We start from the raw sequence: 13,626 nt of genomic DNA on the forward strand, positions 1-13,626 counted from the left end.
CACAGCCACGTGGGCCCAAATCCAATTTTCACCAACCAGACACCCCATCAGCTGATTGAAATAACACCCCCACCCCAATCAGGTCCAGTATTGCCAAATGCAATTTTTTAATGCGTTTTTTTGTTTTTAATTATTGGTCGGGGAACCTCGTTGTGAATGAGTGCATTGCGGTTTTAACACTTCTCGAGCTGAAGGTGTTTATAACCTGGAAGTTTTCTAGTGTAAACAAGGATCTTCTATGATATCCAATAATCTGCTCTTTGATCATGACGATGAATGAGGCTTCAACACGTGGCATAAAGCCAGTTCAGTGCCGACTAGATCCCATCAACAATCAGGCAATCACAGGGATGCAAAAAGTAGTTCCTTTATTTATTTTTTTTCCCACTGTCATAGATTAAAATTGAAGTTATGCATTACTAGAGGCATCAATATAATCTGAACTGTCCACATTGTAAATACGGTGGGGACATCACGTGCTGCGGTTCTTTGTGCAGCTTATTGTACCATCACATACAGTAGCAGTAATGTCTGCAGTAGTTCAAACAAACACTTTAAGTGACTTAATGCCTCAAATAATGTTTTCTTTTAAATTGCAGTCTTACAACACAGACATCCAAGTACTTTAGTAGGTGCAGCAAGAGAGTCCAGTGTCAAATCAAAGGTTTTCCCCATTGTGAAGTACTACTGTGGTACACCATGGGAAGACAATACTTAAGATCACTCAAAAAGATATGTTTAAGGTCCAGCTTCATTTCACAAAATAGGACGGAACAAATCTGGTGACGTTTTAACTTTTTCCTTTTTTTTTTTAATATAAATATGACAATCATAATAATTATCTTTGAATAGGCTATCTCTTATACCTGACTATTGTTGAACACAAAACAAAAGGAGGAAGAGGAACCAATGCACAAAGATGGGAGCCAATCTGAGAAACAAAAAAACAAAACAAATCTCTTCTGGCCTGATTGGCCACCCAGAGCCTGAGGCACAGCGACAGCGAGCAGGACAACACCTTACTGGACCGGACCTGTGAAAACACACTGCACTTCTCTCAGTCAACGGAGGCAACCGTTGAGCTGCTGCTGTCCAGTATGAGCAGCAAGTGTGTGTGTGAAGAAAACTGTGAGCATACTTGTGTGACTGGTGAGTTTGCATGGTTTTAATGGAGCATGGGAGATGTGATGAGACTTAAAGAACAGACAGTATAACGGATGAATTAATAAAAGGTGTATACACACACACAAAAAAGGTCAAATTTTTCTTAGAAAAATAAACACTACAATGGCACAATAAGGGGACATACTAAATAAGTGATTCTCATTTTCTACCACAGAGCCATTTTTTTTTGGGGGGGGGAGGGGGCGGGGGGGAGTTATAAAAATAAGTGTCTGTACTCAGAATTTTAAGGAACTAACTGGTTTACCCACATTAGAAAAGAAAAGGGCAGGTGGGCTGGCAAAATAAACATGACGAAGGAAAAATAATTGGCACAACATCACTTAAACAACAAGGCAGGTAACACTCTGCCACAAACAGACTGATGATGGGCAAGAGCAAGTCTTCCTCTGTCCACATCTACAACAAGTGGCAAAGTCTGGTCACCCAGTAGCGACGGACAGGGATGCTGGTTGTCGACGTTCCCACGGATCACCCTGGATGAGGTTGCGAGGTGGTACGCGCGACATCACCTGCGCCAGATCTCACACACGCTCAGCCCGAAGTTAATTTACTTTATCCTGGAATATGTAGAGGTTGTTGGTCGTCGCCACTGCGATGATGTTGTCCTGGGGATGCCAGGCCGTGTGCAGGATCTTCTTGTTGAAGTCCAAACTATCCACGCTGATTTCATCCTTCTTGCGTTTGCCGCTGGCACACACCTTGCGGGGCTTTAGCACCTGCAGGGGTTTGCTGTTTTCACGGGACGCCTCCAACGTTACATCCCGCCGGTGGCCGCGGTCAAACATCCGGAAGAAGTTGTTGTATGAGCCAGTCATCACCACACTGCCGGGGGAGGGGGGGGGGACACCGTGTTAGCTTTCAACACAATCAATCTAAGAAAAATGTCACTAAACCAGAGTAGAGGGGTTAAACTTTATGACCCACTGGTATGCAGGTAATAATAATAAATCATCATAAATAAGGCCTGGTATTTCAGGAATTTCTTCACCACAATGACAAACATTTCTCAAGTAAATCCTATTTGACTGATTACAAGACCGATTTAAATGCTTAGAATTTCTTCAAATGTTTTTGGCAGTTAGTACTTTGAAATTGTATTATTCTTTGAAATTACAGTTATGAAAAAGCTCCTCGACAAACTAATCCGACAGCAACAACATGGACAACAAACACGGTGCTACTTCAGTCTTTTCCATGCGGTGTTATTTTATCTGCCCCGTGCACGTACCTGTCATTGCCATTCCAGCAGCACTCAAACTTGTCAAAGATGCAGTCGTTCTCATAGAGCGAGCACAGCTTGCTCCTCAGATACTCGTGAACCTGGAATGAATGAATGAAATTAGGCAGGTGCGAGAGGGCGGCCAAAAGACCGAATTCAACTGTACAAACGTCTTTGTTACTCCTGCAGATTTGGATTCAACAATTTAAAAAAAAAAATAGATTAAAAAAAAAAAAAAAAAAGGTATGTCATTGTTCCACTTATCATCATCTGAAAGCTTAACTCAATGGAGCAAACCTTCCTACACAAAATCCAGTGCAGACCAAAATGATATATTTAGGGCGTCCTCTAGTGGCCACTGAGTGAAATGACCAGGAATGACTCAAAAAAGGTGTGGCCACACAAACAAAACAAAACACCAGTCTCTGCATTTTCCATGTATTTAGAGTTGTTATTCATCAACATTAAACCAACACAGAATCACAATGAAAAGTACTAATATTAAATGCACACTGCAGATTAATTTAAAGGTAAAACGAAAATAACATGAAATGAATTGCTCCATTGACAGTGTGAACACAATTATCACATGGACAACAGGCTGAGATAAATACAGTGATGTCATTGTTATTGTTTAGAAAAAGGTTCAATTGAAATGCTGTAATGTACAAAGCCAATAATAAACTTGCCTCTATATTAGTGTAGTAAAACAAACATTGTCTGTGCTGTGGAGCAATATAGTGACAGGAAGTGGCCAGTGGCTGATCCTGATATCAAAATTTCACAAACAAGAAATTCTTAAACCACAAAGTTACAGCGTAAACAAGAGCTGCCATTAAAACTGTTGAACTCTACCTGCTGCTTTAAACTTGATGGGGTCTGTGGTAAGAGGGTGTTCATGATAAGTCATTCATAACGTGTATATAACTGTAGTGCAATCTTGACACCACACATTGATGCTGTGCATGTGTGTGTCAGTCTCACCTGATAGGTCTCCACTGGCCTACTTTCCATGTTCAGGTCCCAAATCTTCACAGACAAGTAGTCTCTGGTCATCATGTAGCGTCCGTTGTGGCTGAACTTCACATCCGAGATGGAGGATATGATCTCAGAGAAGAAGGAGCGGTTACTGGGATCCTCCGGCTCCTCAAACACTGGCCGAGAGAAAGCAGAATGATGCAGGCAAATGAATACAAGCGTTGACCCGCAGTATTCTCCACAGCTTTGAGGAGCGAGATCAAATGTAATTCAGTGACAATCGGAGTGCTTGACATCATAAATAAAGTGCATAATCTTCCTCACAAATAATTAACTACAGCGCAGGATTGGGACATTTTGTGGCACAATATTTCATTGCTACACAGACATCAAATATAGGAAGTTTAGAACAAATAAGTTTGAGTAAAATAAACAGACTGAAAACTAATGTGAAGAGAAAAGAATGATGATTAAAAACAAGCACAGTGGGCACTCACACTTGGAGTGCTTGTCGCATAGTGCTGAAGCCCTCATGTCACACAGACGGATGGTTCCTTTGCTGCTGCTGTAGACGAAGGTGTTACACTGATGAGGATGGAACTCTGCTGCCGTGATCACCTCTGTTAGCTCCTCCATGTTGGCCGGTTTAATGTCAACAATGTCTGAGGAGCACGCGGTTAAGGAGGGACACGTCGTTCATAGCCTGACAAATCATCACAAGTTCCTTTGGCTAGAGTCAAATTGGGTGATGATAAAAAAATAAATGTAAAAAAACCACTACAATAAACACTCCATGCAGGGAAATTGTTTCGTAATAGTTGTTCAAGACAGAAGAGAAGTTGTAAACAGCAGAGAGAGAGAGATGCTATCACAATGGGTTGCTGGGTGAGCGGGTGGGGAAACTCTGTAAAATCTCCGTGAGAGGGCAGAACGGACGTAGCCCCACTAACAGTTGAATTTCTGGGTTGCAGAAACATTCCCTCAAGGCTGTGCACCAGGGTGGCACCACTGAAGCAGCAAGCCCCCCGAGGTTCACTTCCAAGCAACCAAACCCTCAGAGTTTCTCCCACAGGATTGTCCTTGTGAAAACACACAACTCCACAGTCACGGAAGACCCCTCTATTCCTCACTAGTGCTTCGAGCTCATCCATCCCACCATCTAGCAATCTCATGTTGCCAATATCTCCTCCTCTCCATCAGTCTCTGCTGTTTTGGACCAAGCTCTCCCTGTTGTTGCTTCATTCCTTCTCTACATCAGTGTGTCCTCCACCAGATTTCTGTAAGGACGCCCAAAGTTGTTGTTCTGGTCAGCACGCTGGCCAGTTTTAGCCTGATCAGCTGGTCCCTGGTGTAAACAACACCAGAGTGGGGTTGCTGGGCAACAGTGGTGTCATTCCATGAAGAAGTAATAACATGGCGAAAGAAAAAAATAAAAAAAAGAAGTAGAAGACACCCAACGAGGGTGTCCAGAGACGGAAGAGCTCAATGAAGTCACTGGCAATAATTTAAGAAAGTAGGACAAAAAGAAAGTTTAAAATGTTCCAAGAATTAGAAAAATGAGCTGGAGCAACTGTATCAGAAGATCCCCTGAATAGAGCAGTGACGCAAAAAAAACAATCGGATTTATTTCCCACTCCTTTGTCTTGTGTGAGAGCGTCCTCGTGTCCCCAACTTTGTTCATAAGTCTAAATTCTTCCCGGTCCTTTTCCAATCAGGAGGTTAGACACTCAAAACCACCCTGTCAGAGTCACATCTCTGATCCAAGTCTTAAACAATACTTATGCTCCCGCCCGACGTCGCTCGCTCGTCACAATGATCTCATATTTTTCATATATATATATAAAACACATAACTCATTCAAATGGAGTGTCATGATCAGGCATACAAACGTGCCCACGTGTGCTGAAGGATACTGAAGCTGCGGTCAGTGATCTCGAGGTGCCAGAGGTTGATGCGGAGGTCGTCTGCAGATAGGTAGGTCTCATTGTCGCTGTTGACTGAGATTGAGTTGATGTGGTAGGTGTGAGCATTGGCGAACACCCTCCGTGGACTGGCTTCCACCATGAGGTCCATAGGTATTAAAACTGGTACCTGAGGGAAAAAAAAACAAGACAATCTCAAAGTTACAAAAAAGCAGGAATAACTTCTGGAGCTCTGAAATCTCCTCGTGGTACGTTTCTTGTTCGCGGCGGAGCCCTTCAAAGACTATTTATCCGAGCACGTAGCAAGTGTTTCAGGCAGTGTTCTATGTAATACATCAGCTGGGTAAAATAGGGCGCAATAACACCCGGTCTATTACACCATGCCGTTCAGTCACTTCCTCATAATATGCCAGTGTGTGCAACAGATTTGCTTCTTTTTAATCAATACAAGCCAAAGGTACGCGGTCCTGACAGGAAAACAAACATTAGCTCAGACAAAAACTGTACAAGCACAGATGTGCAGTGATCACCACCTTTAGTAACAGGAAAGGAAGCCAAACCAGTAGCGCTTAACACCCCCAATTTCTTGTGATTTTGCATCCAAGGTTGTTAGAAGGAGGCCCAGTCTGATCTCACCCCCACAGGTTATGTTTGATTGAAGGACTGACCCGCAGTGACGTGATAGTGTTGGGGTCTTTGTAGCGTCCATCCTCCTCTTTCAGATTATAGCCCTCTGGTCTCTTGTCCCGTTCACTGATTTTCCACAATTTAATTGTCTTATCTGTGTGAAAACAAAACAAAAAACACGTCTAAACAGCAGCACCAACTCTTTAAAAAACAAAAAAAGGACAAATGTGCACTCTTGACATCCATTGAAGGTGATCACACTACCTGAATGTGTCACTCAGTTTACTGGCATCAAACAATATAATGAGAGTTTATAGATTAAATATTGACTATTGTTGCATCAAATTTGTCATATTTGTACTCATTTTAAATCTCTGGTATTTAATGTTTTAAGATTTCATTAATGTCCTTTGGTATTAATAGAAAAAACAATTAGTGAATTTCGTCAAGCAGTTGGTTTTCAGCACAGACTTTAGTTGAGCTCTACATGAATTGCTCTCACACACAGTGTCACAAAGTGTAATACAGGATATGATGGTCAGGCTGGATAACGATTTTGTGACAGCCAACAGAAAAGACTGCTCATTATTATTCTAATTTACAAGAAGACACGAAGGATTTGTGCAACGCTTCAAAGGAAACATTACATTTTCTCAAATATTAATGCCAGTTCTGCGACTGTGAATTGTGATGGGGTAATGATTAATGTATTTGTTTAAATGTTATTATCTTTATTTAAAATTAAAGTCACCAAAGACTGTGGTCAACAAATAACAGGCCATACACTTAATTAAAATGACTAATTTACCGTTAGTTGACAAGAGGAACTGAGCAGCGTTCTTCTGAGGAAGCCAGCGAATCTTGTTGATCTTCTCTTCTATTTCCAAACTCTTCAAGTAGTCAAACTCGGGCTCATGGCTCTGGAAAGTGCTGTAAACATTGTACTCGCTCCGGAACTGAGGCTGATTCTTATTCTGTTGGGAACCAAGGGAAATTTCACATTAAGATGAAACGTTCATTTGTTCCCTATTTGATCAATTTCATTCCAAACAAACAATGGCATTTTCTGAATAAGAACTGACAACTTACTTTGACTAAGAAATATAGTTGGCATGAGAATAAAGTATATCACTAGTTCAAATTTAGAACTCGAAGTCCTGAGTTTTTTTGATTACACAACATTTCCAAAAATAAAATCATCTGTTTTTAAAACTTGGTGTAACTTCAGAGAGTTCATGGGGTGACCTTTTCCAAAATGGATAGTGTGTGGGAATATGCAGCTGTACCTCTATTTCCTGCTGGAAAATGACTACACGCCCACCCTTGTCTCCAGTGGCTAGCAGCTCCCCTGTGTGGTTAAACTCAACTGTGGATATAATGTCCGCTGCAAACGAACAAACAAACAAATAAATAAACAAACAAACAAAAATGACAGACATTTAAACTCACATTTGCCATTATGGTATTTAGAAATTGGTGCATTGACATAGAAAAACCTCATTCCAATATGGAGTACATTGAGGAACCACTCAGTTAATCCCAAACCCTGGATTTAGCTCCCTGTGAATCAGAGAGCAGGAGATGGACGAGTGTGTCGGCTGGAGATGCAGAAAGATGTCGGAGCGCGTAGAGCAGACGGAAAATGATCAGTAACCTAGTTTTCCCCCTTTTTTCTCCCTCTTACTCAGACAGCATTGCACATTTCCCCCAGCAGCAACATCCTGTTGTATAAACTGAAGCACACTCGCATATACATACACACTTGCTTAACCCCTTGGTGTCCATTGGAGCAGAAAGACGCTCCAGAAAGTTGCAGCGAGTGGTCTTTGTATGCGTTGTACTGCCTGAGGACCAAAGTAGGGGCTAATACAGCAGAAGCTAGAAGCTAGGCTACTTGAAAAGACAACACTTACAGACGTATGCGATCGTTTTGGGCAGATTACATAGTGTGTTCACTTTTGAAGTGAAGAGAAGAAAATACACACTGCCTCGTAACTATTCTATTAAAATGTAAAAGTCTGGTCACCTGACTTGTTGCAAAATCTTAGAACGTCATTGACTCGTAACTTGTACAGCAAGTCAAGAGCGGTCATAAGAAATTGTCGGCTTGTTAAAATTCCAGAGACTGATAAATTCTCTAACTGTGCGGTGACACAAAACAACCATGGACTCCTCTAAGCAACTGGCTGAGGATCTGAATATGAAGCTAACTAATGCTTACAAAGCAAGGGGCGGTTACAAAAAGATATACAAACACTTAGAGGTTGCAACTTCCACTGTCAATAAAAAAAAAAAAAAAAAAAAACAGCAGTCAGGGTAAACTGGGAAAGTCAAGATCTGCAAGGGCAAGAAAATGTACAAACAAAACTGCATGTCTTCTGGGAACAGTTTCCGAGATCCAGATGTGACCGCAAAAGAGGTGCAGAAACATGCAGCCGGCACAAGAGCGTTGGTGCAACATTCAAACGTGCAGCACTGTTGCATTGTCTGCATGGGAGAGTGATCAGGAGGAAACATTACCTGCTACCTCCTCACAAAGTCAACAGCTGAGGTGTGACTTGCAACATCCGGATAGTGCAGAATGGCTTTGTAAACCCGTGCTGTGTTCAGGTGGTGCCAAATCAACCTTTTTGTGAACACTGTACCAATAGAGGTAAGAATGGATTTGACCACATCAGCAATTTCTGGTTGAAAACATTTTACACCTCTGATGGAAACCAAAGGTGTAGAGAACAACACAATAGCCAGAGTAAAGCAACGACCTGCACTAGTGAAGCGCATTAGCTGTTAAAGGCTAATGGAAGTCACCATCTATTTATATGTGGATGCATAAATCAGGTACAATGAGAAATGCAGGACGTGGATAATGTACCATTTTCCTGTCAGTCCACTGATGGAATGTATTAAAGGGCTGAAACATGCCAGACTGCTGCAGAGTATCATGAACAGTGTCGCCTTACAGTGAAGCACGCTGTCGTTCTTTAGATTCCTGATATATGGCCATGCTTGGTGTGTTTGCAAAACAGACTACACACAGAGAGTCCTGTGGTACCGTTTCTTTCACTTATTTTGGGACAGAAATCTTAAGACATAAATAATTAAGCTACAATACCTGAGGATTTAGATTGCAGGCTCAATAACACATCGGATGAACAACAATTAAGAGACATTTTATATTGTTGTATACATATTCTCTCAAAGGTACATCAGGCATTAGTAAACTATTTAGCCACCAGCAATAATCTGGCCAGGAAAAAAACCTAAAAAACAAAGCATTTGCGTCCCGGCTTCGGGACAGCAGGGAGACACTTTGGACAGCTCCGGCAGAAATGTAGAAAGTTGTCTGTCTCCACTGAGTTGCCAATTTCTTTGACAGAGATACAACAAAGAGGTGTTTCTGTTATGTAGTGTATAAATCAGAAGGACTAAAACAGCTAAATACTAAACAATTCAACAGCACCACAAACTACATCCTCCTAAATGGAGAAAGACACGATAACCTTGATGAAGGCAGGATTTATTGCAGAGCCGGTGTTTTATGCTGCAACAGTTTTAGCTGAATGTTCCTAATAAACTATAAAGTCAGTGTAATACAATTTAACATTCTCAGCAAAGCACTGCATTGCGCTGGCCATTCATGTGCCTGAGCACATGTTGTAGGTAAAATACCTTGTTCCACAGCGTCGTGTTGATCCTACCATTTACCTTGCAATCACTAAGAGAGAAGGAACATTTCCTGCTGCCGTTATAACTCTCAAAAAAATCTTGTCTGACACGAGTAAAACCTACCGTGCAGTATCTGATAAGGATTGACAGTCATGGATATATCCATTCAGTATCTGAGCTTTTGTGCATCACCAGCCATCTGGCCGTCTGAAGAATCTTTTGCCAGATTTCTCTGTAGTACGACACCTGCATCACGAGCGACCGAGACCAGAGTGCACGGCTCAGCTCTGGGACTGCACCGTGCATCGCCATGTTCGTCCTCAAAACTGCTCAGTGTTGCTGCTTTTTCCTTTTCTGTTCCTCTCCGAAATACTCAAACCTGCTCTGACAACAAAGTGCTGTAAAATGTCCAGATTTTGCCGTTTGATTGATCCAAACAAAGACATAGTGAGTCACCAACCTCCGTGCCGGACAAGGCTACACTTTCTGTAACGACTGCAGCCTTCCAGGAGCTCACCAATGGAAAGCTATTAATGTGAAGCAACAACAGCATGAAACATTTGGTTTGTATGCGCACTACCTTAGCAGCAATAATACGTCTAATACAGCCTTGGTTTCAGGACACAGATTGCTGTCTGATCAAAGCAATGAAGAGAACAGTTCACAAACAAGGACAACTGCAGAATTATGTTATACAGGAGGAGAAAGATTTCGAGAATTTTAACAAATGTTTTAAGGGAGCAGCATGATGACTGCAAAACGGTGAGCCGTTAAAAATGTGTTCAACAACATATCTCAGCTGTGGGAGTGACAGTTAATGTTGAGCATTTACACTATTGTTGTCTGCCAGGGAATGTGCAGTTGAAATGTGGAGCACCAAGACTTGTCACTGCCACGGCTCGGCTAAATTGTGGTATATCTAGCCGGTGGAATCGGGGAAAAAAAATCAGAAAGACGTTCAGCTGCGGTCTGCTCACCTGCAAGCTGTGAAGTATTACTCAATATACCAACATTTGTCCAAGCCAAGCTTGAAGCTTACAGATTATGTTTGTCAGAGCTCATACCTTCAGCTACGTCATCATCAATGGCTCCTTTCACCTGAGAGAAGCACCACTGCATGTCACCTCCAGGTCCTGTACAAAATAGAAAAACAAAAATGTATATTCAAGTACATTTCTGGCTGGCTACAAGTTTAAGACATTATAACGTCAAGATTTTAAGTCAGAGATCAACTTAAACGGCAACGTTTTTTTGTCGATGAAGAAAGCGCCTGAGGAATAATTAACTGCATGCTGTAGTCTGTCAAAACAAGGGACAGAAAGGAATAATTATTGTATTAATATGATGTTGAAACAACAGAGAGATGGCAAACCGGTTTCAAAAATGTGTGCAGTCATAATTCAGCATTTATCCTCTCACTGGTTCAGTGAGCCTAGCTACACGTTATATTTCTCTCCATACTAACACCAACATATAGATATTACTATTCCCAAGGTGATACCCGCAAGACCGGCTATATTATGGGGACATCAAGAAGCCAACAACGGTTGGCCACTCTTATGAAATACACGCAATTTACATGTCAAAGATCATCAGCATTCAATGAGTGTAAAGATAAATATCTCAGATGCGGAGCTGTGGGTTTCTCACCGAGATAAAGAGTCAGGTGCAAATCAAGTTCATAAACACAGACGAACGCAGTCTTGAAATATGCAGTTTTTTTTTTAGTTTTTTTAAAGGCTGACCACCTGTTAACAGCAGGAGATGCTTTCATCCCGGGCGCCTACGTGAAAAATACATCAACAAGAAAACACACGCTGCTTTATAACCCTCATCACTCGCCTCAACAGGTTCGGCATCAAAACGTAGCTCATTGCACAACGAAGCCACTTTAATTCCACATATTGTCACATGCAATCGCTTCTGTTACGGCCCAGAGAAAACCTGTCTGATGTGTCCATAAACTGTCCACACACACTGGAGCCGCTCTGCAAAACAATCAAGGATATCCATGAGTCACACTTGGTTTCGTCATATTCAGAAATGAATCATGGTTTAAAACAAAAAGCCAGAACAGGGTTGGTACTGCTCGGGGAAATTATATAATGCCGACACCTTTTGCAAGAGGAAATGCCCCCCCACACACACCAAAAAATAAAAATAAATAAAAAGCAAACAGGTGTTTTAATGTACAAATCATCTCACCAATCAGTTCCTGTGAGGAGATGATGTGTTATGACTGTGTCTCCAGACCGGTCACTTTCCCCGCCCAAATGCACCAAATGCATTTACTAAAATTAAAAAAAATTAAAGAAAAGACACCGGTGTCCCCTTATTGAGTGAGACAGCCTCGTTCAGTTCAAATCAAATCAATCGGCCACCAGGAGATAAAGGTTCAGTGTTGAAGGACTCGATGATTATCTCCAAGTGTGAATGAATGAAACGACGCGTCGGCCTGAATCCTGAATCCTGACTGTCCGGGTCGTGATAGACAGTAGAGACAGTAGACACAGTGGACACAGTGGACACAGGCTGCAGCAGGCCTTGGACCGCTAAGCCTGCATGTGGGCAATGTCAAAGTTTGCGCTACCGTGAGCTAGCCCGGCTCGTTTAGAGGAGATCTTAAATCCTGCGCCTCGTTTTCACCTCCAGTTTGATCCGTGCACGTTTTGTTCAGAGGACCAGATCGGCTGAAGTCGGTGGGTTTTTTTTGTGAAGAGACTTCGTGCACGAAGTCGTGAATCGGCCGTAAACAGCGACGACAACTTAAAAGTGTCACGGATCGCTGCGTGCGCGGTTAGCGTGCAAAAAAAAAAACATAGTCCCGGGCCGGTGGACCGGTGGACAGATCAGCGTTTCGGCAGCAGCAGCAGCAGCAGCCTAACCAACCAACCAAGCAGCTGTCTGTCTGTCTGTCTGTCTCCAGCCGGTCAAACAGGCCAGATGGGCGCTGACACCCGGAGTTTGACGGCTAGCTTAGCGTTAGCAGCAAGCTAGCTGCCGTTAGCTTCAACAACTCTCGTGCTGCGGTCGAGAAACGTCTCCGACGGAAGAAGACCGAGACACGAGAGACACGAGAGACACGAGAGAGGAGAGGACGGCCTTGTTCGGTGTGTTGTTGTGTGTTCAGACTGAGTTACCTGCCATGATGAGACAGACAGAGGAGCCTCAAGTCGGTCACGATCCTGCGTCCCACTCCCACGCGCCGATTCGTGGGATCTCAACTTTTTTTTTTTTTTTTTCCCTTCCGCTCAGTTTCCGCAAAACCTGGACGTCAAAGTCAGACGTTTAATTAATTAATTAATTAACACTCTCCCCCCTTTTTTTGTTGTTGTTAGTTTGGTTGTATTTCCCGCTCCTCTCCGAGGTTTTCCTCTCCGTCTTCACCGCCGGCTTCTTCGCATCCCACAAGCCACCTCTTCCCCACCCAGCTCGAGCCTCTTCCGCACGTGAACCAAAAAAAAAAAAAAAAAAAAAAAAAAAAAGCTTTTTATAATGCGCGCGCACACGGCAAAAAAAAAAAGGGGGGGAGGAGTGGGGGGGAGCTGCGCAGAGGCACGCGCGCACACACGTGAACGGGACGTTAAGCGAGTGATGGAGAAGAGCGTCAGACCGTCCTGTAGGTAGGGAGGTATTTACTTTATTAATCCCCGAGGGGGAGTTTTTTTTTTTTTCGCTACAGCAGCAGACAGAAGCAATAAGATAATAATAGAAATAATAGATTAAAATAATAGAATAGAATAGAATAGAATAGTAGAAAAGCAATAAAATAGCAGTAAAAAATATAAAATATAAAATGCACAGTATATACAGTACATTATATATCTATATATATTATATACAAACAAACCAAGAACACAGTTAACAGTGTTATTGTTATGTGATGGATTTTGCCAGAGGTGAGTTATTGTACAGTCTTATTGCAGTGGGCAGGAATGATCTCCTGTATCAGGAGTGATCTCCTGTATCAGGAGTGATCTCCTGTATCAGGAATGATGTCCTGTATCAGGAGTGATCTCCTGTATCAGG

The 13,626-nt window shown here is 42.4% G+C and overlaps 1 protein-coding gene across 1 annotated transcript; it reads right to left on the bottom strand.

Annotated features, from left to right (window-relative positions):
• Positions 1-351: 351 nt before the first annotated feature.
• On the bottom strand, positions 352-13,040 carry ppp2r2ab (protein phosphatase 2, regulatory subunit B, alpha b). Its single transcript, XM_069705341.1, has 10 exons — positions 12,738-13,040; positions 10,662-10,730; positions 7,218-7,315; positions 6,740-6,905; positions 5,973-6,085; positions 5,296-5,473; positions 3,880-4,044; positions 3,389-3,558; positions 2,414-2,505; positions 352-2,007 (listed from the first exon to the last, which is right to left on the bottom strand). Exons 1-10 carry the CDS (start codon positions 12,742-12,744, stop codon positions 1,728-1,730), a joined length of 1,338 nt encoding a protein of 445 aa, XP_069561442.1. The 5' UTR covers positions 12,745-13,040; the 3' UTR covers positions 352-1,727.
• Between the last annotated feature and the right edge of the window lie 586 nt (positions 13,041-13,626).

This window comes from Brachyistius frenatus, unplaced genomic scaffold (genome assembly GCF_029030835.1).
Source record: "Brachyistius frenatus isolate BFR_SWC_R1_liver_20210118 unplaced genomic scaffold, ASM2903083v1 Contig_3, whole genome shotgun sequence".
In the NCBI taxonomy this organism is placed as follows: Eukaryota; Metazoa; Chordata; class Actinopteri; family Embiotocidae; genus Brachyistius; species Brachyistius frenatus.